Source organism: Gambusia affinis, linkage group LG20, assembly GCF_019740435.1.
Source record: "Gambusia affinis linkage group LG20, SWU_Gaff_1.0, whole genome shotgun sequence".
Classification (NCBI taxonomy): domain Eukaryota; kingdom Metazoa; phylum Chordata; class Actinopteri; order Cyprinodontiformes; family Poeciliidae; genus Gambusia; species Gambusia affinis.
In genome coordinates this window covers 1,329,279-1,355,443 of record NC_057887.1, presented here as the reverse complement: position 1 = coordinate 1,355,443, position 26,165 = coordinate 1,329,279, and the positions used below count along the sequence as shown (strand labels likewise).

Sequence of the window (26,165 nt, the reverse complement as noted above, 5' to 3'; positions counted from 1 at the left end):
CCAGGAAAACTGTTTTATGTGATTCTTTTGTCAGTGTTCAGTAGGATGCTTTCAGAGAAACAATATTATGCAAGAGAGCGTTTGCCTGCAGCCCTCCGTTAATCCTGCCTCCTCTGAGTGCAGGGAAAGGAAATTCTTTGACAACTGTTAAGATGAAGCTCTGACTGTTTCAAAGAGAATCTGAAACTGCACCTGTTTATAATTTCTCCTGTGAAGTGAACTACATTCACATGTTTCATAACGTTAATACTGGACTTACACAACTCAGTTGTGCAGCATTTGTTGGTACTGTACATTTTTTCATTTATATTCACACTGGTCCTGCTCAGTGAATCAAACGGATCAGTTCTGAAATTGGCTAGCAGAACCGTCCCACAAACAGGATTACTAACACAGATTGGGATCCTAACATGTTGCATGAGGATATTTGTTCTGTTCCGGGTTTTTCTAGAAAAATCTTCCAGATGAGTTTCACTCAAAGAACAGCCGCACTAAAACCACTGAAATGATACAGCATCAGTTGGATTCTGCTCCCACCTAATAAACACTTTATGATTTTCTGATTATTTTATTGGCGTCTCTTGCAGTGACATCAGTGAAGGTTACAGAGGTGTGATGCTGCTGATGTGTTCCTGCCTCCACCCCTGACTGAGCAGAATTAGTTTGTGATATGAGAGCAGACCTGCTTTAAATTGATTGTCACACTGGGATCCAGGACATGTTGTAGTGTTGTTACTATCTGGCTGCTAAGAGGATTACCATAGTCACATGGACCTACTGAGGCTCATTGTACACCGGGGTGAATCTGTGTGTGGCTTTGGCAGCAAGATAGAGGGGATCTACCAGGGACCTGACTGCACTCAGGTTTTGCTTTTTATGTTATCATTTTTGCAGTCCAGCCCGACCTGGGCTGGGTTCAAACCAGGTTCATCTTCTTTGCATCAGCCCTTATGGCCCTGTTCCACCTCACTCTCTGGAACTCAGAATGATTCCAAATCAGCCATTGATTGGTTGATTGGCCTCAACCAATCAATGTACAGAGATGTACAGATGAATGTACAGAGATGAGTCATCTTCCAGTGACTGCTCATTCTCTCCTCTAGTCTGTTGCTGCTTTATGCCGAGACAGAGCTGGGTTTGTAATTCTTTGATGGATTCACCCTGTTGCCTGTTCCCAGGGTGAGCTGAAGTTTGACCTCAACTTCCTGAGGTGACGGGCGGGTGGGAAGTTCTGTGTTGTTCATTGCTGTGTCACAAGTAAATAATAACACATACAGATTTGCACGTTTTGACATAACAATCCCCTGCTGCTTTCAAGGCGATGCTCTGCTCAGTGCAAATGCTGCCAGAGCTGAGCAACAGCAAGGCCAGACCGGACCGGGTCAGGTCAGACTGCATTAATTACTTTGTTTGTCTTTGTTAATAATTGCTATCCAAATATGTTCTTTGTTTTTTTGTTTTTGTTTTTTTTTTGCTCAGGATGATGAAGTGGTTCTACAATGTTCAGCTACAATTCAAAAAGAGCAGCAGAAGCTCTGCCTGGCAGCTGAAGGCTTTGGAAACAGACTCTGCTTCCTGGAGTCCATCTCCAACTCCAAGGTACTGATCATACTTTACTTATTTCTGTATGTAACTTGTGCCTGCAAATCGTTTGTTGCAGGGGCAAAAAAAATATACTTCAACAAAAAAATAGATTATCTCAGTTCAAGAAATGAAACATGCTTTTGGTTTATTGCAAACTCTGAAATATTTCAGCTGTTCATTGGCTCTGGGTCTGGAGTTCTGCAGATCTAATGAGGCTCAGTGTACAATTTGTGAGAGTGGTGAGTTTTAATGTTTGTGGCTGGACACTATAGACTGCTCCAGATATTTCAGAAAGTCTCCATTTGGCCATGTCACTGTCTGTGGAACATTGCAGACTTGATGGACATGAACAGTCCTGCACTTCCTGATGATCTATTTCAAGACTTTGGACTTTTTTCTAAAATAATACACACTGAGCTGCTGACCATCTGAGCTTCTCAGCCAACATCAGCCCTCCAAGTTGTGTCTTTCTACTTCCAGAATGTTCCTCCAGACCTTTCCATCTGTACCTTTGTGTTGGAGCAGTCCCTATCTGTCCGAGCCCTTCAGGAGATGCTGGCCAGCACAGAGGAGAAGGCTGAAGGGGTGAGTGAAACCACATCCATGTTCCAGGGATGACAGTCATTCTGGTTTCTGATCACTTTGTGTTTTCACTCTTTTTTTCCCCTGACCTTTATGTCTTTTTAATTGAAAAAGAGACTATTGATGTTCATTAGTTCATGTGTTTTAAAAACTGCGGTTTTAATGGAGCTTAATGGAGACATACTGCAGAGCTCTGTATATGTTTATGTCTGAAGTAGGATGCTAAATGGATGAATGGGCATTTCTTGTTGTTTTTATAATTATTGTTTCGATTCAAATTAATTACAAAATCTATTTTAAAATATATACACATACTTAAATATTTATTTAGTACTAATGTAAGAACTTAGTAGTGACCAGTAGTATTACAGATTCTAACTTGTCACAACATCTATTCATTCAGATAATGTGGCTGGTAAGTTATATACAGGTGGTCTTCATCTATACTATTAGAGTGGTAAATCATAAAAAATATTTTTCTAGTTTTGAGCTAAAAAATAAAATCTTCAGTGAAATTTTCAGAACCAGTGTTGTTACTTATTTTCTTTAAAAATCATGGTGTTTTTGTAGGACCTTCATATAAATATCTTTATAGGATTGGCTTTTGCTTTGCAAATTTATTTACTCCCTTTAAACGTTTCCCATTTTGTCATTTCATAACCATGAACTTAACTGTATATTATTTGGATTATGGTTTGAGACAGACCAATAACTATCACAATTCTGTGAAGCAGAAAGATAATGCTTTGCAGTTTTTCAGCAACTTTACCCTTAAAAATGAATTTATTTTAAAAGTTACCAAATTAGTAACCAAAGCATTTAAGTTAATCTCAATATAACCTGGTTGTGTTGTGAAAGGCTTTAAAGTTTGAAAGAGAACATTAGAGAACAATCAGCTTAATAAAGAACAATGCTGAAAATGTCTGGTACATGGTGTACTGTTACAACTTTGAACATATGTGGAAATATTTTTTGCAAGGCTCTGTTCAGATTGTCACTTGTTATAAAAATAAGATATTTATAAAACTGCAGGTTTGTTAATTTGAGCGTCATCTCTCCTTCATCTGAATCCTTTCATTCTGGAGGCTCTGACATATCGGAATTGATCAAAGTTTAGAAGATGATTGGATAAAAGTATATTACTGCTGTATAAAAAAAGATGCTGAGGAAGGTGATGCAAATATTTTTACTTTACACAGTAGCTACCAAAAACTAGCATCCCATTATCCAGAAAAATTTTTCTTTTTCTTTTTTGCCTTAAATGACATGTAAGTTTTAGACAAAACCTGGTGTTTTTTAAATAATATTTTAGAATAAAAATAAAATGCTTAGATTTCTGGATTTTGCAGGTAACTCCTTTTGAACCAACAGTGATACTTGATACTATTGATAAAGAATTTCCTCTTATTAAAGAACTGTGTGGCAAGAAGATCAAAGACAATATCTGGAAAAATAAAATGTCAAAATGTCCTGTAAATATTCTACTTTAACTTAGAATTCTGACCTAAATATTCACATATACAGCAATAATCAAATCAATATGCATAATTTGCTGCTCCAGAGCAGAAATCCTCTGCAGCAGTGCAGTTAGAACAGTTAATTAACTGCTGATTATGAAGCCATTATCCTGATAACGGTCTGATTTGAGCCCTGAGTGCTCGTTTCATCAGCTCACATCAGCTTGTTAGGGTGATATTACAAAGATTTAGAATTTTAGAATTTTTTGATGGCTTACACCTTTTCCGTGTGTTAGCAGGGATTTTGCACTTTATTAAGCTTTCTGAAGTGAAACCTGAAGGTTCTCTGCATGTACAGTTTGCATGAGCAACGGTGATGTTCAGCACACCTTTATCTGTTATTTGTGTGTCTGCCTGTGTGTCTCTTAGGCCCAGGGTGGTGGACATCGCACTCTGCTCTATGGACACGCTGTTTTACTACGACACTCATACAGCGGAATGGTTAGTGAAACCACAGCAAAGCAACAAGAACTGCCTCAACTAGGAGAAGCAGACTCAGTTCAGATTAGAGTCATCAGTGTTAATCCCCGGAAGGAGCTGCAGAGAGCTGCACCTTTAAACTATTGTTTTTATTGTCTCTTCTTTTATATTTCTCTCTTTCATTCAAGAAACATTAATAAAGGCTGTGTCATCATTCCAGGACCAGGTTTGCTGATTGTTTTGGGAGTGTAGTCTAAAAGCAGATAAGCCACTGCTTCTAAAATGATCAGCTGCCTCCATGAACAAGTAAACTGATCTGAGAATGTCAAATAAGACAAAGACTGAGAATGTTGTTGACAATGACACTAACTATTAGGTACACCTTGCTAGTACCAGGTTGGACCACCTTTTGCCTTCAGAACTGCTTTAACCCTTCATGATTCAACAAGGTACTGGAAGCATTCCTCAGAGAGTCTGGAGCATATTAACATGATAGCATCAAGCACTTGCTGCAGATGTTTTTGCTGCACATCCATGATACAAATCTCCTGTTCCACCACATCCCAAAGGTTCTCTATTGGATTGAGATCTGGTGACTGTGGAGGCCATTCGAGTTCAGTGAACTTATTGTTGTGTTCAAGAATCCAGTCTGAGATAAATTTGATCTTTATTGCACATTATCTTGCTGGAAGTAGTCATCAGAAGATGGGTTCATAAAGGGATGGACATGGTCAGCAGCAACAATACTCTGGTAGACTGTGGTATTGATATGATGCTCAATTGGTACTAATGGGCTCAAAATGTGCCAGGAAAATACCGCCCCTCCCAACCCCCAACCATTGCACCACCAGCCTGAATGTTGATGGAGGGCAGGACGGATTCATGATTTCATGTTGTCGATGTCAAATTTTGACTCTACTATCCGAATGTCACAGCAGAAATTGAGACTCATCAGACCAGGCAATGTTTTTCCAATCTTCTATTGTCCATGTTTGTTATGAGCCTGTGTGAATTGTAGCCTCAGTTTACTGTTCTTAGCTGACAGTAGTGAGTTGTAACAGTCGGTTGTAACAAGTGATTATTTGAGTTACTGTCGTCATTCTATCAGCTCTAATCAGACTGGCCGCTCTCCTCTGATCTCTGGAATCAACAAGGCATTTGCACCCACAGAATTTCCGCTCACCGGATACTTTCTCTTTTTTGGACCATTCTCTGTAAACTCTAAACATGGTTATTTGTGAAAATCCCAGTAGATTAACAGTTTCTGAAATACTTAATCCAGCCCATCTAGCAACAACCATGCAACGTCCAAAGTCACTTAAATCACTTTTCTTCCTCATTCTGCTGCAGTTCAAACTGAACTGCAACTGAACTGAACTGCAGTTCAGTTTGAACTGCAGCAGATCGTCTTGGCCATGTCTACATGCCTAAATTCATTCAGTTGTTGCCATGTGATTGGTTGATTCAACACTTATGTTAAGGATAAAGTGACGTTGTATATTTGCAGTGAAAAATGTTATGCCTTTAAAGTTTAGAAAATATTAGCGATGGTGGTGGCAGCACCAGGTGGGTGGAAGGACTACCTTCAAAATGTTGAACTTCACCTTAATTCAGCAGTGAGGTGGCTGAAACTGGGACACAATTTTAAGATCCAACAGGATAATAATCCCAAACACAAATCAAAACAGGTCTTTAAGTGTTTTTATTGGTTCTTGTAATATGTACACTGTGACTATTGTGGGCTCCCATTTGGTGAAACTTGTTTTGCTTTGTGTTCCTCATTCTAGTTCTTGTGCTGTCTGTCCACCTCACGGTCGTCTACAGACAAACTGGCTTTTGACGTAGGACTGCAGGAGGAAACGACAGGTGATGGATGGATGGATGGATGGATGGATGGATGGATGGATGGATGGATGGATGGATGGAGGATGCAAGTTGTCTTAAAACAGTATCATTGATGATTTAGACTTTTCAGTTGTCATGAAGTGGCACTTCTGAATACCTACAAAATTTGGCAGTTTTATGTCTTTATGTTTTTGTAAAAATTTTTTATGAATGCCCATATCATTCATGTCAGAAATCACCACTATCTGCACCATTAAACAGCAATTGAGGCAATGCCCTGATGGTAAACAACAGTCAACTATGAACACTGACCAAATAGCAAGAAGTAACCCAGCACAAGGCGCTCACCATGACTGTTCTCACCCTCTCTCCCACTGCATGAAGCCAAGCAGCAAAATACTGTAATGTCTACCATTATAGCAGACATTACAGCTGCCACTTTGAACCAAAACAATCAATGAGCAATGCGTATGCTCTGCGTGCTCTTTCGTTCTTGTGTTTTATTTATTTGCTAATTAAATAAATATCAATGTATATAATTAAATTAAGTAATAATAGCTACTGCAGTGTATCAGAGCATTACAAGAACAAAGAACGGCTCTCAGTCATATCTTCTTAGTAAAGAGCCGTTCAGCCATCCAGTGAAAACAAAGATGTTAACAAATAAACTGGACAGTATGCTGTAAGTTTAGTGATATTCCCACCAGGCTAAGCATTGTTTGTTTGTTTATTACATATTAGGATGATACAACAGAAGTGCAAAATATTTATATGTATTTCAATTGTATTTTGTTTTTTACATTTTTTTCCTTTTTTAAAATGTTATAGTTGGTGGTTAGGTATTGTTAGTAATGTTTCCCAATAACAAATAATTATCCAGAAAGCTAGGTGGACAAACTGCTTCCAGAATTCTCTGTAACAGAATCCAAAATTTATCCTTAGTCCCAACTTTCCTAAATATGTACCCTCTAAAACTTTGTACTTTTGCACTGCACTAAACAAAAGAAATGTAATTTAAATATTTAGCTACAAGTTGTTGCAGTTTAAGTAGTTCTTACAGTACTGACTTTGTGTAACAAAAGCAACCAGTTTCTCCAGCTTCCTCTGCAGGTTCCCCAACAGGGGAGCTGGCGTTTGCATGAACATGCCGAACCTGCTGCTGCTTTTCACACTTTGCTTGCAGGTGCTGACCTTGGTCATCCTGAGAGAAGGATGACCTGGAGGATGGAAAGATGTTAGCATTAGCCCTGCGCTTCCTCTTTCAGAAAATAGCACAATCTTGTTATTTTCATTTGGTTCATTTTATCAAGCCACTCCCACACTTCCTGTTTCTGCTCTATTAATGGTTGCACAAGATTTTTAAAAATACAAATGTTTGGCTGTTGGATAGAAGTCTGCTCCAAGCTGATTTTCAGCACAGGGAATCTTTTTATCACATGTGGTAAAATACAAGAAAACATTAGCCATGTTCCATATCCCCTGTTTTACAGTCTCTGTGTGTGTGTGTGTGCGTGTGTGTGTGTGTGTGTGTAGGTGAGGCATGCTGGTGGACCATCCATCCAGCATCAAAGCAGCGTTCAGAGGGAGAGAAGGTTAGAGTGGGAGATGATCTCATCCTGGTCAGCGTCTCCTCTGAACGATATCTGGTCAGTTGTTGGTCCGTGGGAGAAGTGGGAGCAGCACCAGGCTCTCATCTCTCTCTTTTCCTTCCTTGACTTTCAAATAAATCTTGTTCTCCTTTTTTAACTCATCGTCGGCCTTTGCGCCAGCAGCTCATCATGATTTATAATGCATATATTGACCTACTGTTTATATGTCAGTGTATACTAAGGCTTAACAGCAGACATGTTTGTCTAACATTCTCTGAACAATCTCATACAGTTGGTAAAGCGTGTTGGATTGATCGCAGCTTGGAGGCTCAAAGTTCCAGGTTTTGCGTCTGTCAACTTAACTAATGATCACACTGACAGCATCAGTGATTTGTCGTCACTCAGCCTTGTCAGGTTGATGTAAACAGAAAATTCACTGCTGCTGATGTTTTCTTAACTGATTACTCAAAGTTAAACAGTTTGAGCTGGCGCTGATTAGTCTTAAACCAAAATTACTAAATTTATGAAATGAATGAATATGTACATCTTCCTTTAAGTCAGTGAGTCTGTGCTGACAGACAAACAGACTCACTCATCAGTCACTGGTGAACTCAAGTTGCCCAGTCTACCTGCAGGAAATCTCTTGTCTGTGTGCGGATATTATTATGGAAATATCTCTGCCTGTGTAATTTGACTTATGTTTCTTGTAGCATCTGTCCTATGGGAATGGCAGCCTGCAGGTAGATGCAGCCTTCCAGCAGACACTTTGGAGTGTGGCTCCCATCTGTTCTGGCAGCGAAGTAGCACAAGGTACGTCATTGAACAGTTACTTTTTCCTTCTGGATTCATTTTCATTCCTGCTTGTTTGTTACTGTCTGGTCCTATCAGCAAATTAACTTCTAAGCTTTTTCAGCTGGAACGTAATGAAAGATGACTGTGACTTTTAACTGTTGACCAAATATTACTCCATTTGGACAAATTATTCCTACATATAACTTGTAGAAATTGGCCTTACTTGTGATTAATTTTTAGTCTTATTCAGTTTTTTATCCAGTGTCTTAAATATCCTAAATAATTTTATTCAAGACACTTGAACTAGGTACTTAAAGCCTCCAGTCAGAGCTCTCCAGGCACTTTACAATAACATCACTCTGTCACAAAACCTGTCAGTGTGTAGATGAAAAAATTCACTCTAATCCAGGAAAACTTTAAGTACATTAAAAAAATACATCAAAGCTCAAATTACCATTAAGGTCAAGGGGATTTCACTTGTCTCTCTGGTTACCTCTGGCGTTTGTCTGCAACTGTTCCCTGGATTCTGTTAAGTGGCTTCCAAGCTAAAATCAAACCTGAAGCTGAAGCAGAGCTGAAGGAATCAGGCTGTCTGAGGACAAGAGAGAAGGCCTGATAGCTGACATCAAGCCTGTTGATAGCCTACATACAGACAGGCCAGAGTCTGGAACGCCATGGCAAAAACTGAATTGGACCAGTTGGGAGGCAGACCCAATGCCCCAATGTTTACTTCAATACCAAACTGGGCCAGCACTGGATCACATCTGTGTTAGGCAGAGATGACAAGTAACTGCAGCTGGGGCGTAGTGCCACTACAGCAGGCATGTGAACTTTACCTTAATTGTGCTGGCAGCCACTTTTTATCCTCCAACAGCTTACTTGAGTATTGGGTTACAGAGTTACTGCAAAATGACAAAAAATAACCAGGGTTGATATTCATCCGGTCCGTGTCACCATCATCACAGTTCTGCTTGAACAGTACACACTTTGCTAGGCCTGCAGCCTCGTCTTGTGACAAGTGTTATGTTTCCATTGTTGTAACCTGAAACTAACTGAAAAATGCCCATCACATGAGCCAAGTCTATGTGATGGGTATTAGATTTATAAGATCTATAAATCCAAACCTAAAGAAACTGTCTCAGAAAATCTTGATGGTTATGGTGAATGTCAAATCACTTTCAGACTTTTTTATTCCATGAAATTATTATAAATCAGAATATTAATTGTATGTTTTTAACAGAAACTTCCATTGTACAAATGAATCTTCTGCTCTTATTAAAGCTTCTCTTTCAAACCTCAGCTTAGCATTTTTAATCAGAGAAGGAAGAAAAGGTTCTTCTGGTACACTTCAAACAACATTTTCATCTGACAGTTATGCATCATTTCAATTTCTCACTTTTACTTTCAGCCTTTTGTCTATGCTCTTCATATTAAGTATAGCAGAATTATTATCTTTTGTGACTTTAATTTACACATGCATCAGTTAAACCATGTCATTTCAAGTTTTTTAACTTGCTATATTTTATGAATTGTTAACCAGCTCACAACCAAGGCCACAAATTATTATTATGAAGATAATTATTAATTGTTGCTTTTTCTTGCTTACTTAGTTTGATAATAGTTTTATGGGCTTGTTTCTAGGGATTTTGTCTCTCCTGTTATTAACCTCTGTAAAGTACTTTGGGCCCTTTATTGAGAAATTCCAAATAAGGAGTGCTAAATTGCTTGTGCAAGAAATCTGGTACTGCCGGTGTTCTGACTATCTGTGCTACCTCGTCAGATTTTCGACAGTAGTACTGATAGATAGCTAAGTCTATCTGTCAGTGCTGCGTGTCCAAAACTGCTACCGTCATATTTACAAATAGAAAACTACAGTGGGTTGTGTTAATGTTAAATATATTGTATAACATTATTGGAGTGACGGGACTGAAGTGGAAGCTTATGGTTATCTTAGCATTGGAACAATTTATATGCATAACGAAACCACAAGAAGATAATTTCCTTTATCTGAATGTTCAGCCCGTTTAAAATGAAAAGCTATTGATGTATGCACTAATCCTTTTATTAGAATATCCTACATGTTAAAATATATATTTAACTACAGAGGCATTTGTAATAATAAAACAATATCAGACAGGGGAAATAGGTGTTTATTGGAATCAAATTAAACAGAAACACAGATCACCACAACTCTTTTTTTGCGCAGAAATACGTTTGTATATCTGTTATCAGATGCAGCACAGCCACATTGTGTCCACCGAACTGCTTAGGTCGCTGAAATGATGAGATATGATTAAAATACACTAATATTACACTGCTATTACACAGCTTCAATCCCACATAGTATTACTACCAACATAAACTAAAGTATTTTTAAAATATAGGGACAAAATAGCTCAATAAACAATGTATTTTGTCCTGATTAACCACCAAACAATGACTTGTTTATATTTGTAACGACTTTGCAGACAGCAAACTAAAGTCTTAAATATATTTACAAGCTGCCTGTCATGTAAACTAAAAACATGAAGTAATACAGCAGCTTAATGAAAGCCAGTTATAAAATAAATTAAATAAAGCTTACTGTAATCTCTGATGAAAGAAAACACATGAAATGATGCTTCCACAGTATCTATAAGAAATCTGTCGAGTAAGCAGTATGTGACATAGCATCGATGTGCGCATGCGCATCACCACAAGGTAGGACAGATTTACGGGTAGCATAGATAGACAGAACACCTGTTCTAATCAGGATTTTACATGAGGAACCAGCAAGGAGTAACTGAGAATGAGTTGCCTGAGTTTACCAGTCATTATTCTATAATTACCCCACTTCTTTAAGTTCTCTTTCAGCCACATCTTGGCATCTTCATGCTCAGCAAAATACTAACAAAAAAGCTGCAGGTCAACCATATAGTTTTCATCCCTGTTTCTGTATTCCTACTGGAAGCTTCACATTATACAGTCCATTCTGTCTTTTCTTTCATCTTCTTCCGTCTTTATCCTCTTTATGTTCTATTGTTATTTTTCTCAGTTGCCAGTTTTACTCTGTTGTCTGTAGGTTTCCTAATAGGAGGGGATGTTATGCGCCTCCTCCATGGACATATGGATGAATGTCTGACTGTTCCATCTGGGGAACATGGAGAGGAACAAAGAAGGTGATGTTGACTGATATTAAAAAGGATTTGAAGAAGTTCAGATTTTAGAGTCTTCTCTCTTCATTGTCTCTTGTTTAAAATAAAACTAAATACTCTTGTCCACTGAAGATACACTGAATATAAATTCTATTTTCTCTTGGTCAAGATGCTAACAAGATGTTACTATTATTTCAACTTTAATAAGCTAAAAAGATGCTCTATGGAGCATCATACTTAACCTACATTTTATTAGGTTGTCAGTGTTATGAAGGAGTTTTAAAGTTACAGCTATTAGATTTTGTATTCTGGGTTGTCACCCTGCAGATGAGACTATGTAGCTGTGGCAGAACTGCTGCTGGCAGAAACCCTGAGTTCTCCACAGTGACAGAAAGTCAGAGAGTGAGCTCCTTTATGGTTTGAAGATATTCCCACTGGCTGCAGCCATGTTGTTTAACAGCACCACTGAAAGTGTCTATGTACTCCCCCTCACTGACAGCAGCTTAGTGTCTGTGATTCTGACTCATCCAGGTGCATCTAGATATTACTGTACTCAGCACAAAAGTAAAACTGCCCAAGAATTGTTTGAATGTCAGAGGAAGTGTTTGTGGTTTGGTGTAATGGCTTCATTTTCTCTCCAGGTCAGTGCACTATGAAGGAGGAGCAGTTTCGAGTCATGCTAGATCCCTGTGGAGACTGGAGACGCTGCGCGTCATGTAAGCACAGCGTGTTCATTGGGCTGATATCCACAGCAAACTGCTCCGTTAACATGAGATCACTGCAATACATAACCACACTCCTACACACTGACAGACACTCTTAATCACATGAGTTATTGTGTTCTGTGTCTGTCAAGAAGTTTTCAGCTCCTGCTGCTGAGTAATGAACTGGTAGGGCTCACTGTACTGCTGGCTGCAGAGTGTCAGAGTACAAGTTAAAAATATAACACATTTTACTCAACTGTGTGCGTCACAAGCCTTTAAATGGCCGTGATGGTTGCTAAGGACTAGCACTGTCACAGCTTGACAGCTTGTGTTTTGAAAGGATTGCAGACCATTACCATGCATGGTTACCATGTATCAGACTGTCTACACTGGTCACCTGCATGCAACACTTTGACCACACTGTGTTATATTCCATTTTTCAGTGATGGTATAGAAACTATGAAAATTATTTTGTGTAGCAGATAAAACTGAAGAAAGGCTATGCTATAATATCGATTTTACTAAAATTAGTGGAGAATTGTATAAATAATTTAGTAAAATGCAGCAAAATAGAATCCATTTACACTTGGGTTCACCTTACCAGTCGCCAGCATGATCTCACTGTGATGAATGTTAAAGCTACTATATATGTCCTGTAAAACACTAAAGTCGTGTTAACTTTATTTCTATAAAATATATCAGTAACAAAACAGTTCAAGGTGCTAAATGATAAAAACATAGCACAATAAGCAATTATAAAATGAGCAGTGAACAATTTTGTCAAATTCCATAATCAAAATCATTGAGAATAATAAACACTAAATATATTGTTCGATGTTTCAGTTATTATTAATCAAAAGCAGCTCTAAGCAGGTGGGGTTTTAGCTTAGATTTAAATGAGTTTTGCAGTTTTTTGGAAGTTTGTTCCAGATGTGTGGTGCATAGAAGCTGAATGCTGCTTCTCCAGGTTTGGTTCTGGTTCTGGGAATGCAGAGCAGAACCAGAACCAGAAGACCCGAGAGGTCTGGAAGGTTAATCTTTAATATATTTTGGTGCTTAGCAAAAACACAATCTGACCAATGCTCTTAGTGGACTCTCAAAGTCTTTCTGAGACAAAAGTAGCCAGTGCTGACTGAAGCACAGCACATCTTTCTGACATGACAAATACAGAATCATTTCTGTATTTAATCATGGCTGATTGCACCGATTGGAATGTGAAAACTGAACTCATATTAACACGATATGAGCTGACAAATATTTAACTTTTTTTTTTTACATTTTTTTACAGTTTAGATCAAATTGAATAATTACTTGCTGTGAATAAGTGTGCCTGCAGGGTGGACCTATTGGTACCATCTTGATTATATTCTATTTCTATGTATAATATTTATAAAATTATATTTTTTAGAATATTATTGAAAAGTTAATTTATTCCAGTAACAAACAGAAACACATTATACAGATTTATTCCACTCAGACTGATGTTCTCCAGCCTTCATTTCTGTTGGTTTTAATTATTTTCAGCTTCTGTTTGACGAAGCATAATATTAAAAATTAGAATGCTACATCAGACCAATTAAAACATGTTTCTAATCCAGAAATATAAGCTTAATGAAAGTTATGTTTAATATTTGCTTAATTGTTGTCATTTTCTAAATGTAGATTTATTTTGTCAAAAGTGCTGCATCAGAACTGCCGGTGTTGGAAGCTCTGTTTGCTCTGGTGTTTTTCCAGGTGGAGTGGGAGTCATATCCGTTGGGGTCAACCTTTCAGACTCAGACATGTGACCACAGGGAAATATCTGAGTCTGACTGAAGATAAGTCTCTTCTTCTGATGGACAAAGAGAAAGCTGATGTGAGGTCCACTGCCTTCTGCTTCAGGTTGTCCAAGGTAAATCCTCAGTGAAGATCACCACAGTGTCAATGAATACAAGTGACAACCTGACTGAGTTTTTGTTCTCTGCTGCCCATCAGGAAAAGCTGGACCCTGGTGTGAGGAAGGAGGTGGATGGGATGGGTACACCAGACATTAAGTATGGTGACTCTGTGTGCTATATTCAACATGTCAACACCTCGCTGTGGCTTACATACCAAACTATTGATGCAAAGTGTGCCCGTATGGGTGGAGTACAGAGAAAGGTATTATTCCATACATTTGATTCATTTATCTTTAATTAGTTTTCAGCAGACCTTTCTGGCTTCAAGCCCACTGTATGACTGTAAGAAACTAACAGTACCAGAGATTTCAACTGGAGATACACCAATCCATAACATTTTGTCAGGTTGTTTAGTCACTAACTTTTACAATAAAAACACAATACTTGATTTTTTTATTCCTGAATAAATTAAAAAAACAACTTACTAATAAGGGTGACAAGGGGTGACTGTGGCTCTTTGGTAGAGTAGTCGTCTTGCGATCGGAAGGTTGTAGGTTGGATTCCAGCTTCCTCCTGCCACATGTCGATGTGCCTCTGGGCAAGGCACTTAACCCCAAATTGCCTACTGATCTGCGTATCGGTGTATAAATGTGTTTGTGAGTGTGACTGGGTGAATGTGACTCTAGTGTGGTCAAAATGACTGGAAAAGCTCTATATAAGTTCAGTCTATGTACCATTAAAAAAAGGGGGCTGCACAGTGAGAGGTGGGGTCAGTTGGTAGAGCTGTTGCCTTGCAGCAAGAAGGTCCTGGGTTTGATTCCTGGCCCGGGGTCTTTCTGCATGGAGTTTACATGTTCTCCCTGTGCATGGTGGGTTCTCTCCGGGTTCTCCTGCTTCCTCCCACAGTCCAAAAACATGACTGTCAGGTTCATTGGTCTCTCTAAATTCTCCCTAGGTGTGAGTGTGTGTGTCCTGTATGTCTCTGTGTTGCCCTGTGACAGACTGGCAACCTGTCCAGGGTGACCCCACCTCTCACCCGGAACTAACTAGAGATAGACACTAGCAACCCTTCCGACCCCATTAGGGACAAAGGGTGAACAGGAAATGGATGGATGGATGGATGGATCTTACTTAACAATAAACTGTTGTGGTATCAAACAATGTCATATCATCAAGTAGAGAAAGTTACAGAGCTCTCTCTACCTAAACCCTCCTGGTTTTGGGATAGAGTCAAATGAAAGCCAGCCACATGTCATGAAGTGGTGTGGTGGTGGTGGTGAGGCAGACGCAGTAGACCCAGATGAAATGAGTAATGATGTAATTTTAATGAATAAATCCAAACAAAGTCCAAAAACCAAGGCAGCACTGCTTGAACTGAAACCAGGGCTCAACACAGGTAGCGACAAGGTGAACGAATGGACAGGAACGACAGACTAAGGAACAACAGATGTAGCGAGACGTAACCTAGACGTAAGGAGACGTAGGACCCGACGAAGACAGACACACACAGGTGACACTAAATACACAAGAGGAAATCAGGGAACGAGATACACCTGGGGACTAATCACGGGGAGACAGGACAAGACAGAGACTCAGACACACAGGAAACTAGAAATAAACATACAGAGAAACACAGAACACAACAGTACACCCCCCTTAACGGGCGGCTCCAAGACGCCCAAAACAAAAACACACGGGTGGGCGGAGGGGAGTCGGACGGGGGGCCAGAGTCCATAAACAACAAAAAACTACCCAACAAAGTGGGCGGAGGCAACAGAGGCGGAACCGAACCCGGTCAGCGGCGTCGCGGCGCAGAGGCGAGAACCACGAGGCGGTCCGCGGCGTCGGCGCAGAGGCGAAACCACAGGCGGTCGGCGGCGTCCGCGGCGCAGAGCGAGAACCAGGCGGTCCGGCGGCGTCCGCGGCGCAGAGGCGGAAACCGCAGGCGGTCCGGCGGCCGCCAGCGCAGGCGAGAACCACGGAGGCGGTCGGCGGCGTCGCGCGGCGCAAGGCGAGAACCACGGAGGCGGTCGGCGGCCGTCCGCGGCGCAAGGCGGGAACCACGCAGGCGGCGGCCGTCCGCGGCGCAGAGGCGCGAAACCGCAGGCGGTCGGCGGCGTCCGCAGCGCAGGGGCGGGAACCACGGAGGCGGTCCGGCGGCCGTCGCGGCGCAGGAGGCGAAACGCAGGCGGTCGGCGGCCGTCCAGGCGCAGAGGCGAGAACCACGGAGGCGGTCCGGCGGCGTCGCGGCGCGAAGTCTCTAAACGAGAGTCTCTAGAAACCGCACAGGCGGCGGCGACAGGCGCGAGTCTCTGGGGCCCTGAAGCGGCGGCGAGTCTCTAGAGCCGCCGCGGCGGCGAGAGTCTCTAGAGGCCGCGAAGCGGCGGCGAGTCTCTAGAGCCGCACGGGGGCGGCGACGAGGAGCACCAGGAGTCTCTAGAGCCGCCGCAGAGGCGGCGAGGGCGAGGTCTCTAGAGCCGCAGAGGCGGCGACGAGGCACGAGGTCTCGGGGCCCTGCAGAGGCGGCGGAGGAGCACTAGGAGGAGTCTCGGGGGGAGCACTAGGAGGAGTCTCGGGGGGAGCACTAGGAGGAGTCTCGGGGGGAGCACTAGGAGGAGTCTCGGGACTGGCACTAGGAGGAGACTCGGGACTGGCACTAGGAGGAGACTCGGGACTGGCACTAGGAACACTGGGGAACTCGGGACTGGCACTAGGAACACTGGGGAACTCGGGACTGGCACTAGGAACACTGGGGAACTCGGGACTGGCACTAGGAACACTGGGGAACTCGGGACTGGCACTAGGAACACTGGGGAGCTCGGAACCACTGACTGGGGCAGGGAAGCCTACTACCCGTGCCATCTGTCGGCCTGGAGCCAGGCGGGCCGCCTGGAATCCCATCACCATGGGCACAGTGGCAGGGTGCGCCTGGCTGGAGCGGGCGGCAGAATGGGCAGGCTGGGTCGCCCGGCTGGAGCGGGCGGCAGAACGGGAGCTGGTGCGCCGGCTGGAGCGGCGGCAGAAACGGGGGCTGGAGGTACTGGTCTCGGAGACACTGGAGCTGAGGCGGGGCTGGGGGAAAGATTGTCCGGCTTGGGAGGCAGAGGTTCGCCGGCCATGACGGCCAGAGCTGCCTCACGCTCCAACTCTACCTCCCTTTGCAGTTCCACCAGCTGCGGGTGCGGAAAGCGTGGAACCCAATACTCCAGCAAGCGAATAGCGAGGCCGAGCCGTCTGCAATCGGCGTTGGGCTTAGCCTTGACCTCGACATATTCCCTTATGGTCTCCGTTAGCTCTTGTAGCTCATCCGGGTCCATGATGGAGGGGGGGGGGGGGGAAATAGCGTGCCTCACCTATTTCTCGGGTCCTTGGTCGGGTCCTTCTGTCATGAAGTGGTGTGGTGGTGGTGGTGAGGCAGACGCAGTAGACCCAGATGAAATGAGTAATGATGTAATTTTAATGAATAAATCCAAACAAAGTCCAAAAACCAAGGCAGCACTGCTTGAACTGAAACCAGGGCTCAACACAGGTAGCGACAAGGTGAACGAATGGACAGGAACGACAGACTAAGGAACAACAGATGTAGCGAGACGTAACCTAGACGTAAGGAGATGTAGGACCCGACGAAGACAGACACACACAGGTGACACTAAATACACAAGAGGAAATCAGGGAACGAGATACACCTGGGGACTAATCACGGGGAGACAGGACAACACAGAGACTCAGACACACAGAAAACTAGAAATAAACATACAGAGAAACACAGAACACAACACCACATTTAATTCAATGAAATAAATATTGTAATACACAAGCTGTTTAAAAGAATACATTACAAGATTTTCCTTGGTTTTTGGTGTCTTAAGTTTATATCAGAGGAAAAAGTTCTGAATCACATTTTTGAATAGCTGAGTTTTTTATTGCAGTTAAACCTTTTCATCATAATTATTGAGCTACTTTAACAGCTGAGGCAAATGTTACGCTGCATGTAGAGAGAGAGAGCAGTGTTTGTTACACAGCTCTGCAGTTAAACTTACATTTTATAACTAAGACCAAATGTTTACATTGTTTACAATTTCATCTCCATTTAGCTCCATATATTAGCTATTTGAATCGTTAGCACTTTTTGCAGATGTAGTGCAGTTGGCATTGTTGCATTGCTAACAGAATTTCTGTGTGTCATTCCCTTTGAATGACACACAGCTTTGAATCTACAAAGATTCAAAGATTCTTTGTAGATTCAAAACATGTGTTTCACATGTTTTAATCTGTGAAACATTTCCAAATCCAGCATGTTTCATAACACTCCGATTTCTTTTTTGGGAAGATCCAACAGTGCAACTTCCAACTTCTTATCTGCTGACAAATTAGTCTCCTTTGTGCCAACCTGAACAAACAGGCACCTTGTATGCTTCATCTAATCCCATTTCAAACTCTTCACTGACACCCAAAATATCAAATTGAGCCTCAATATTTTTTTCAGAATTTTAGTTTGTAACTGTCTGACCATTCAGAGATTAAGACCTGTTAACTGTAAAATTGGCAGTTTCACAATTTAATCTTTGGTGTATCTCAAAACCAATAAAGATGAAAATCCACCATAAGACCTTTCAGCCATCGAAACATAGACTTGCAGGATATTATTTTGACACTATACATCTTTTTTTAAATCCCAGTTCATTGATCAGAGAGTGATTCAGCATTTTCAGGGGGATTTTGTTGTTTTGTGTGGTTTTTTGTGTGTTTTTCTTAGGCCATCATGCACCATGAAGGTCACATGGACGATGGGCTCACTCTGTCTCGGTCACAACATGAGGAGAGCCGGACTGCCAGGGTCATCCGCAGTACCGTCTTTCTCTTCAACATTTTCATCAGGTGTGTTCTGCTACACACTTTCACCTTCACAACTTTATTTACTAGAGATGCACATAAAGAGAGATCTCAGATCACTGACAGTATGAGTAAATAAAGATTGGAGCAAGTGCATCTTCTAAGCATCATCTCACACATTTTCATTGATAAACTGGAGTAGGAACTCTACAAAGGATGGTCAATAGACATTTTATCTTACACAAATTATACAATTTCGCTGCTTTCTAACAGATTAGGGAAGGTTTACTCACCCTGTCATTGACTGGTCTGCCACACTTTCCTTTGGGGCCAGTGACAAAGATGCCTTCATAGTTACCGGAGCTCCTTACTGCTGCTGAAGTCAGAAAATGTCCACCCATCTTCTCTGGTGTTTTGTTGTGGGACAAAAATTGTTTCAGAGGTGTGCCTTTGGGTATTGTTTTACATGCACAGCCCCAGCAGTTCATAGTGGATTCTTCTACAAGAATACATTACAGTCATCACAGTCAACTTTTGCTAAAAAGTAGATTTAAATCATGTTAGGTTGCTCTTCTTTTATTGAAGGTTTTCCTGGTCTAGTGGCCATTATTTGCAGCAGATCAGACAAGAAATTGGTAAAGAATGAATCAGCAATTTGAAATGTGAACTAAGATAAGCAGGTGAGACATGGTTGGAGATGTGGTTTACCGGGGACTGTTGATGTTTACAGAATCCACTGGGTTCATGTTGTGTGCAGTGCCCTCTAATTAAGAGGGAATGTCTCCTCCTAGAGGTATAAGGGCGCAATAGCTTGATTTTATCATAATCCTTTTGATAAGCACTTCGAAGCTAGATTTTAGCTTGATGTAGAAGCAGCCTTTTTCTTCTCCAAAAGATTGTGTGATGAATACAAGAAAATGTCAGTTCAGACCAAAATCCATTCAGACACAAAGAGATGTAAACAAAAGATATGATTTCAGGAACATAATCAATGTGACAGTATTAGGAAGTAGCAAATATGTGCACAGACTTGCAAAACTCCTAAAGTAAGTTGTCTCTTTATCTACTGATGAAAGTGTGTCCCAACAGTGTGTCAGTCATGCTGCTCAGGATACTGAAATACTGCATTAGTGGGAACCTCTTAACCCCTGAGTTGAACCCATTTACTGCACACGAAGACAGAAAAAGAAATTTAATCACTTGAGCACCAGTGGTTGTGTCTGAGACAGCAGACTGTTTTCTGAAGCCACTCTGCAGTTCTGTAGATAAACATATCTGAGGAGGAGATTGGCCTTGACAATTACTGGAGCAATAACCTGTCACATAAAGTTTAAAACTCAGGATAGATACACTGCAGGCAGAGAGGCTGCAATAATGTAGGATAGAGTAAGTCATATTGCCAAGACCCTCATTCCTAAGAGGAACACAGGTCAGTGGTGAAAACCTGGAGGAGCAGAAAAACAAAACGGCTAAAAGATTAAATGCTTTCAAAAGGAGAAAAGGACAAGAACATTAAAAACAAAGAAAGATAACACTGTTCAAGTGCAAACTGACTGTGAAGCCATGAGTATGTATCCTTTAAGTTCTAGGCTTTTCTGTGTTTTTTGAGTGTACTTTGGATTAATCTTTTCATTTGGCAGAATCTGGGTTGTGTGTTTGAGGTTGGCTTTGAATCATTTTAGAACCTGGTGAAAAGCAGACCGGTATGACGCATGTTAAATCTCTAAAATCAAAAATCTAATTCTATTTGACCTGAATATACATGCGAGAGGACGTATATCAATGATATAATTATGTTTATGGAGATGGCTGTTAACTTTGCAAACTAAAAAAACCTGTTACATCAATTGTTTTAAGTCCAAGGCGGTTCCCATGAATTACTTACTTGTATTGTACACATGAGCTTTACAGTTTATTCTATAACCAGAACTGTATATTGGACTGATTTCATTAAAGTCATTCTGTTCTGTGGAATCTGCAGAGGTCTGGACACAGTGAGAAAGAAAGGAAAAAGTTCTACTTTAGATCTTCCAATAGACTCAGTCAGTCTGAGTCTGCAAGATCTGATTGGCTACTTCAAACCACCTGAAGATCACCTGGACCATGAAGACAAGCAGAACCGACTGAGAGCTCTAAAAAACAGACAGAACCTCTTCCAAGAGGAGGTAGGAAGCAGCTCTAGGTGTGTGTGCGTATGTGTGTGTATTACAGAATTTCTCACTCCGAGCAAAGTCACTCCAAATAAACCTTTGTTTGGATCATATCAGTTTTCTCTTGGTGACTTTGGCCTAACAAATTTAACCATATGAACATCACATGACCATGCTTTGTCTTGCTCCCCCTAGAGGAGAGGGGGAGGAGATCACTCAAAATAAAGATTTCAGCTTGATGTGCTGAAATTGCTGTGACTGCAGTAGGGCACACCAAATCTGTACATACACTGATCTCACTACCTCTGGGGTCTTGGTCAGTCTCAGTCCACCCATTCTGTCTGTCTCCAGTTTTGAGAAAACTTTGGCAGCCTTGCTGTTAAATGGCTTGTGGCTGATCACTTTCAACTGCTGATACAGCTGAAGGTAGCAAGAGGAGCGGATTCTGGCTGCTCTCAAGAGTTTATTGATAATTGTTTCAGGCATAAAAGAGCAGTGCTGGCATCCCTGGGGGTTCGCCATCATTTTTCACCTCAGTGACAGTAATTCAGGAGGCAGAGGTAACTGGCAGATTGTCGGTTCAAATTCTTGTTCTGTCTGCTCCAGTTATGTCCTGGGGCAAGACACTTCACCCAACTGGTCCTCTGGTGGTGGCCAGAGGACCCAGTGATGTTCACTGTGTGCATCCTGTCAGTCTGCCCTAGGACAGCTTCAATGTAGCTTACTAGCATCAGCTACTGAGTGAATGGCTGAATATAGCATGAAACTGTTTTTGAGTGCATTGTGGAAGTGTTTGAGTGTTTGTTGGAAGTGAATAAACAGGAATTCCTTTGCCGATTTCTGAAGCAGTCTTCAAGTTCATAAGTTCTCCACAGATTCCACACTGCTGAGCTCTTTCTACATTGTGTCATTTCCTGTCAATTTTGTGCGGAAAACATTAAATTGTGCAGGTAACTGTTTGGACAGCTTAGTAGCAGCACTAAGAATGTAAATGCGGATATTTTAAATGATCATAATGGAGAGTCAAAATGGAGTTTTGTCTAATCAAAATGCATTTTGAGATATTTAGAATGTAATTATGGAGAGTCAGGTGAAACCGATTTCATGTAAAAACTGCCTGCCATAGTGCTTGACCCCTGTGCCACCGCAGCATCCCAAGAGGGATCTTGTTTTTTTGTTCAGGTGATGCTCTGAACAGAAATGAAATCAGAGCTTCCCTTTTTTGCTCAGCTGTTTCTTCACCACAGCAGACATGTGAATAATAATACACTACTGTGTTTGGGTCTTGCTGTATTTAGCCACAGCAAAAATAATAAAATAATAAAACTTTGATCATTATATTCAAATCCAGGAAGAAGAAAGTAAAATAGAAAATCTACATCTCATCATTATAAAGAAAACAATCTGTTGCTACAGAGTAGCACATTCATAATCACTGTCTGATGCCTTTAGTGAGGAAGAGAAAACTGAACTCCTTGTGTTTGTGTAGGGGATGATCAGCCTGGTGCTGGAGTGTATTGATCGTCTCCATGTGTACAGCAGCGCAGCTCACTTTGCTGAGGTGGTTGGAAGGGAGGCTGCAGAGGCCTGGAGCTCCATCCTGAACTCATTGTATCAACTGCTGGGTAAACACAGTATATACAGATGTGGACAAGTTTTACACACCTGCAGCCTCTGCTGACATCTTATCTAATCCACCTTTCTTTATTGTTTCTAGCTGCACTGATCCGGGGAAACAGGAAAAACTGTGCTCAGTTTTCCGGCTCTCTCGACTGGCTGATAAGCAGACTGGAGCGACTGGAAGCTTCTTCAGGTACAGCAGCTTGAACTTCAGCAAGACATGGAGGACGTGTGTACGTTTAGTGAGGACAACAATTTGATCTAAGAGAAAAAGAAATGGGTTTGATGCTTAGTGAGGATTTCACTTGTTGTGGAATGTTGTCGATGTTTGGAAGTCAGTTGTCCAAAAAAAGTCATCAATACCCTGGAATCTAAAATCAGTCTGCTGCTCCAGTTGTGCTCCACAGTTGGGGGCTGGACTCTGTGACTTTCTTATAGAACTGAAGACCAAACTCACCAAACTAAAAATGTTGTACTTGGGTCAAAAACCAAAATAAAGCTTCTGAGAAATACTGAAAAAAACAAGAAAACTAAGAAGTCCTGATTATATCAAAAGTTTCCAAAACTTGACTGGATAATTTTTGAAGGATAAAGATGGAGGAAGGCAAGAGACAATGTTTTGTTTGTAGCTCAACCAGAAGGATTTAAATGTATGCAAACCAGAGAACTGTGATTCAGAAACCACATGGTTCCAAGTGTGTTTGTGTTGTGAAACCAACACAGCTATCACTAGATTGTCTCATTTTGTGGACCTTTCCCTGTCTCAGCAGTTCCTGAGATTTTAATGATTGATTACTTGATTCTTTTTACCAGGTATCTTGGAGGTGCTTCATTGTGTGCTGGTGGAAAGCCCAGAAGCCCTAAACATTATCAAAGAAGGACACATCAAATCTATCATTTCTCTTCTGGACAAGCATGGACGCAACCATAAGGTGGCTCACCACTATAAAATGTTATAATTGACATAATCAAATTCCTAAAGTTTCACATGTGCAGCTATAGTGGAAGTCCATGTAGTACTTAGTTAGACAGACTTAGGCTCAGTTCAAATGACAAAAATGTGTTTAAAATGTTTATAATTTAAACTCAGATAATTGCCCTGAAGTGACCTAAATGTACAGATACAGCTTGGGGAAGAAAGGAGAGCTAAGCTGTGGTCTGTTGGTGCTGACCAGGTCCTAGACGTGTTGTGTTCACTGTGTGTCTGTAATGGCGTGGCGGTGCGCTCCAACCAGCACCTGATCTGTGATAACCTGCTGCCAGGAAGAGATCTGCTGTTGCAGACCCGCCTCATCAACCACGTAAGCAGGTATACACACACACACACACACACACACCTACAATTAGTGCTTGTCTGACTGGAAAATTGAACTGAACCATTTTTGACTTTTTTTTTTGTGGAGGTTAAAGAAACAAATCCAGTTGTACTGTCAGTACTGTTCCTCATGTCATTATTGTCTTTATGTTTTCTAATATTCCTATCTGCTTTATTTCTCTCAACAGTATGCGCCCAAACATCTTCCTGGGTGTCAGTGATGGCTCTGCCCAGTACAGAAAATGGTACTATGAACTTATTGTGGATCAGACGGTGCCATTTGTCACTTCTGAACCAACTCACCTCAGGGTTGGCTGGGCCAACACCAATGGGTATGCGCCGTACCCCAGTGGAGGGGAGGGCTGGGGGGGCAATGGGGTGGGTGATGATCTCTACTCGTACGGCTTCGATGGACTTCACCTGTGGTCAGGTAAGCATTGTGATTATACACTGTTCATGCAGCATGAGAAAAACATTGTTGCTTGTTGTTGTTCTTCAAAATAGTAACCATGTACAGTGATTTGTAAATATGTTCAGACATTAAACCACCTAACCAAAAGTAAAGGCAAGCAAGAAATAAAAAATAATCACCTTTTAGTTTTATTTCTTTATTTTTTATATGTAATTTGGTCTTAAAGAGAGGCTCAGATGAACATTGTGACAAAAACTTTGATTATCTCTTTGAAAAAAACGAGATAAAAGAATTCTAATAAACTGCATACTGTGCTGATAAATGATGAGAAGGAAAGCATGTTGAGGGGCAACAAGACCAGATGAAAGGTAGCATTATAGAGGTTAGACAGTAAGTGAAAAGGATCTGCACTGATTGGCTGGGCAGAGGGAAAGAGCTGGTGGGGATGTAGAGCAGGTGGATGTGGCAATAAATGAGAAAACTGTGGTAAGAAAATGGAAGTAGAACTTTGAGGAGTTAATGACTGAGGAAACAGAGAGAAAGAAGGGAGGAGAGACGGAGATTATAGTTAGTCTGGGTGACAACTCCATACCTATCTAGGAATGTCCAGACACCATGGAAGATGTGTGGTGTCAGTGGATGTACAGAGTTTTAGTAAATGCAGTGGTGAAGTAGATGAGCCACACAGTGGAGCTCAGAGGTCATGAGTTCCAGCAGCACATTTAAATATCACAAATCTATGTTTGTGTGTCCCAGCCAACTGAGGCAGAGCTCTTGTTTTATTTGATCCAGATCACACGTTTGACCTAATGTGAACTGAATCTGTCTTTCCGCCAATCCTGTGCAGGCTGCATTGCACGGACTGTTACATCGCCCAATCAGCACCTGCTGCGGTCAGAAGATGTGGTGAGCTGCTGCCTGGACCTGAGCATTCCCAGCATCTCCTTCAGGATCAACGGCCAGCCCGTTCAGGGCATGTTCGAGAACTTCAACTCAGAGGGCCTTTTCTTTCCTGTGGCCAGTTTTTCTGCGGGGGTCAAGTTAGTGTTTAAATGGAAATTCTTTTCACAGTATTACAATCTAACACACTCAGTATGTGGCCACTGCATAATATGCCACTGATTGTGAAAAGGTAGGCAGTCATGGTTTCTGTGAAAGACTTAGATATAACATCAGTCCAATTTTGTACTTCAAAACTACATTCAACTTCCATTTCAACAAGTACTGTGTTATACAAGCCCAGGAATTTAAAGCTGCGCTTCATTACTTTAAAATATTACAGGTTGTTATAAGTTAAATTTCATGAATCCACACTATTTCCTTCAAGCTTGTAAACGTCCCTCCTGTCACCCACAACCCTGCAGGGTGCGTTTTCTCCTCGGGGGGCGTCATGGAGAGTTCAAATTCCTTCCCCCTTCTGGCTACGCTCCCTGCTTTGAGGCAGTGTTGCCCAGGGAGAAACTCAAACTGGAGGCCAGCCAGGACCAGACTGTAGCCAGAGACCTGCTGGGTCCCACGGTCACTCTGAGCCAGGCCGCATTCACACCCACCCCTGTGGACACCAGCCAGGTAGTGACAAAACAATGCTTTACAGCCTTGTTACACCTAATCAATAAAGTGACTGAAAGCTGATGGCCCAGCCCCCTGTGTGTGTGTATGTGTGTTTGTATGTCTGCTTAGATTGTTCTGCCATCTCACTTGGAGAGAATCAGGGAGAAACTTGCAGAAAACATCCATGAACTGTGGGTGATGAACAAGATCGAACTGGGCTGGACGTACGGTGTGGTGAGT

At 41.6% G+C, this 26,165-nt stretch overlaps 1 protein-coding gene across 2 annotated transcripts in view; it reads left to right on the top strand.

Moving 5' to 3' along the window:
* The window catches only part of ryr2a (ryanodine receptor 2a (cardiac)), a 132,553-nt gene that overhangs the window by 20,368 nt on the left and 86,020 nt on the right, over positions 1 to 26,165 (top strand). For both annotated transcript variants that reach the window (XM_044102021.1, XM_044102020.1), the window contains exons 2-21: positions 1,480 to 1,599; positions 2,065 to 2,169; positions 4,053 to 4,124; positions 5,891 to 5,969; positions 7,482 to 7,594; positions 8,248 to 8,347; positions 11,391 to 11,487; positions 12,105 to 12,179; positions 13,902 to 14,058; positions 14,142 to 14,306; positions 18,801 to 18,922; positions 20,859 to 21,042; positions 22,517 to 22,652; positions 22,745 to 22,840; positions 23,461 to 23,579; positions 23,823 to 23,956; positions 24,151 to 24,392; positions 25,222 to 25,414; positions 25,739 to 25,943; positions 26,055 to 26,159. In XM_044102021.1, the coding sequence (XP_043957956.1) occupies positions 1,480 to 1,599; positions 2,065 to 2,169; positions 4,053 to 4,124; positions 5,891 to 5,969; positions 7,482 to 7,594; positions 8,248 to 8,347; positions 11,391 to 11,487; positions 12,105 to 12,179; positions 13,902 to 14,058; positions 14,142 to 14,306; positions 18,801 to 18,922; positions 20,859 to 21,042; positions 22,517 to 22,652; positions 22,745 to 22,840; positions 23,461 to 23,579; positions 23,823 to 23,956; positions 24,151 to 24,392; positions 25,222 to 25,414; positions 25,739 to 25,943; positions 26,055 to 26,159 (2,619 nt within the window). The remainder of the gene's footprint in view (positions 1 to 1,479; positions 1,600 to 2,064; positions 2,170 to 4,052; positions 4,125 to 5,890; positions 5,970 to 7,481; positions 7,595 to 8,247; positions 8,348 to 11,390; positions 11,488 to 12,104; positions 12,180 to 13,901; positions 14,059 to 14,141; positions 14,307 to 18,800; positions 18,923 to 20,858; positions 21,043 to 22,516; positions 22,653 to 22,744; positions 22,841 to 23,460; positions 23,580 to 23,822; positions 23,957 to 24,150; positions 24,393 to 25,221; positions 25,415 to 25,738; positions 25,944 to 26,054; positions 26,160 to 26,165) is intronic.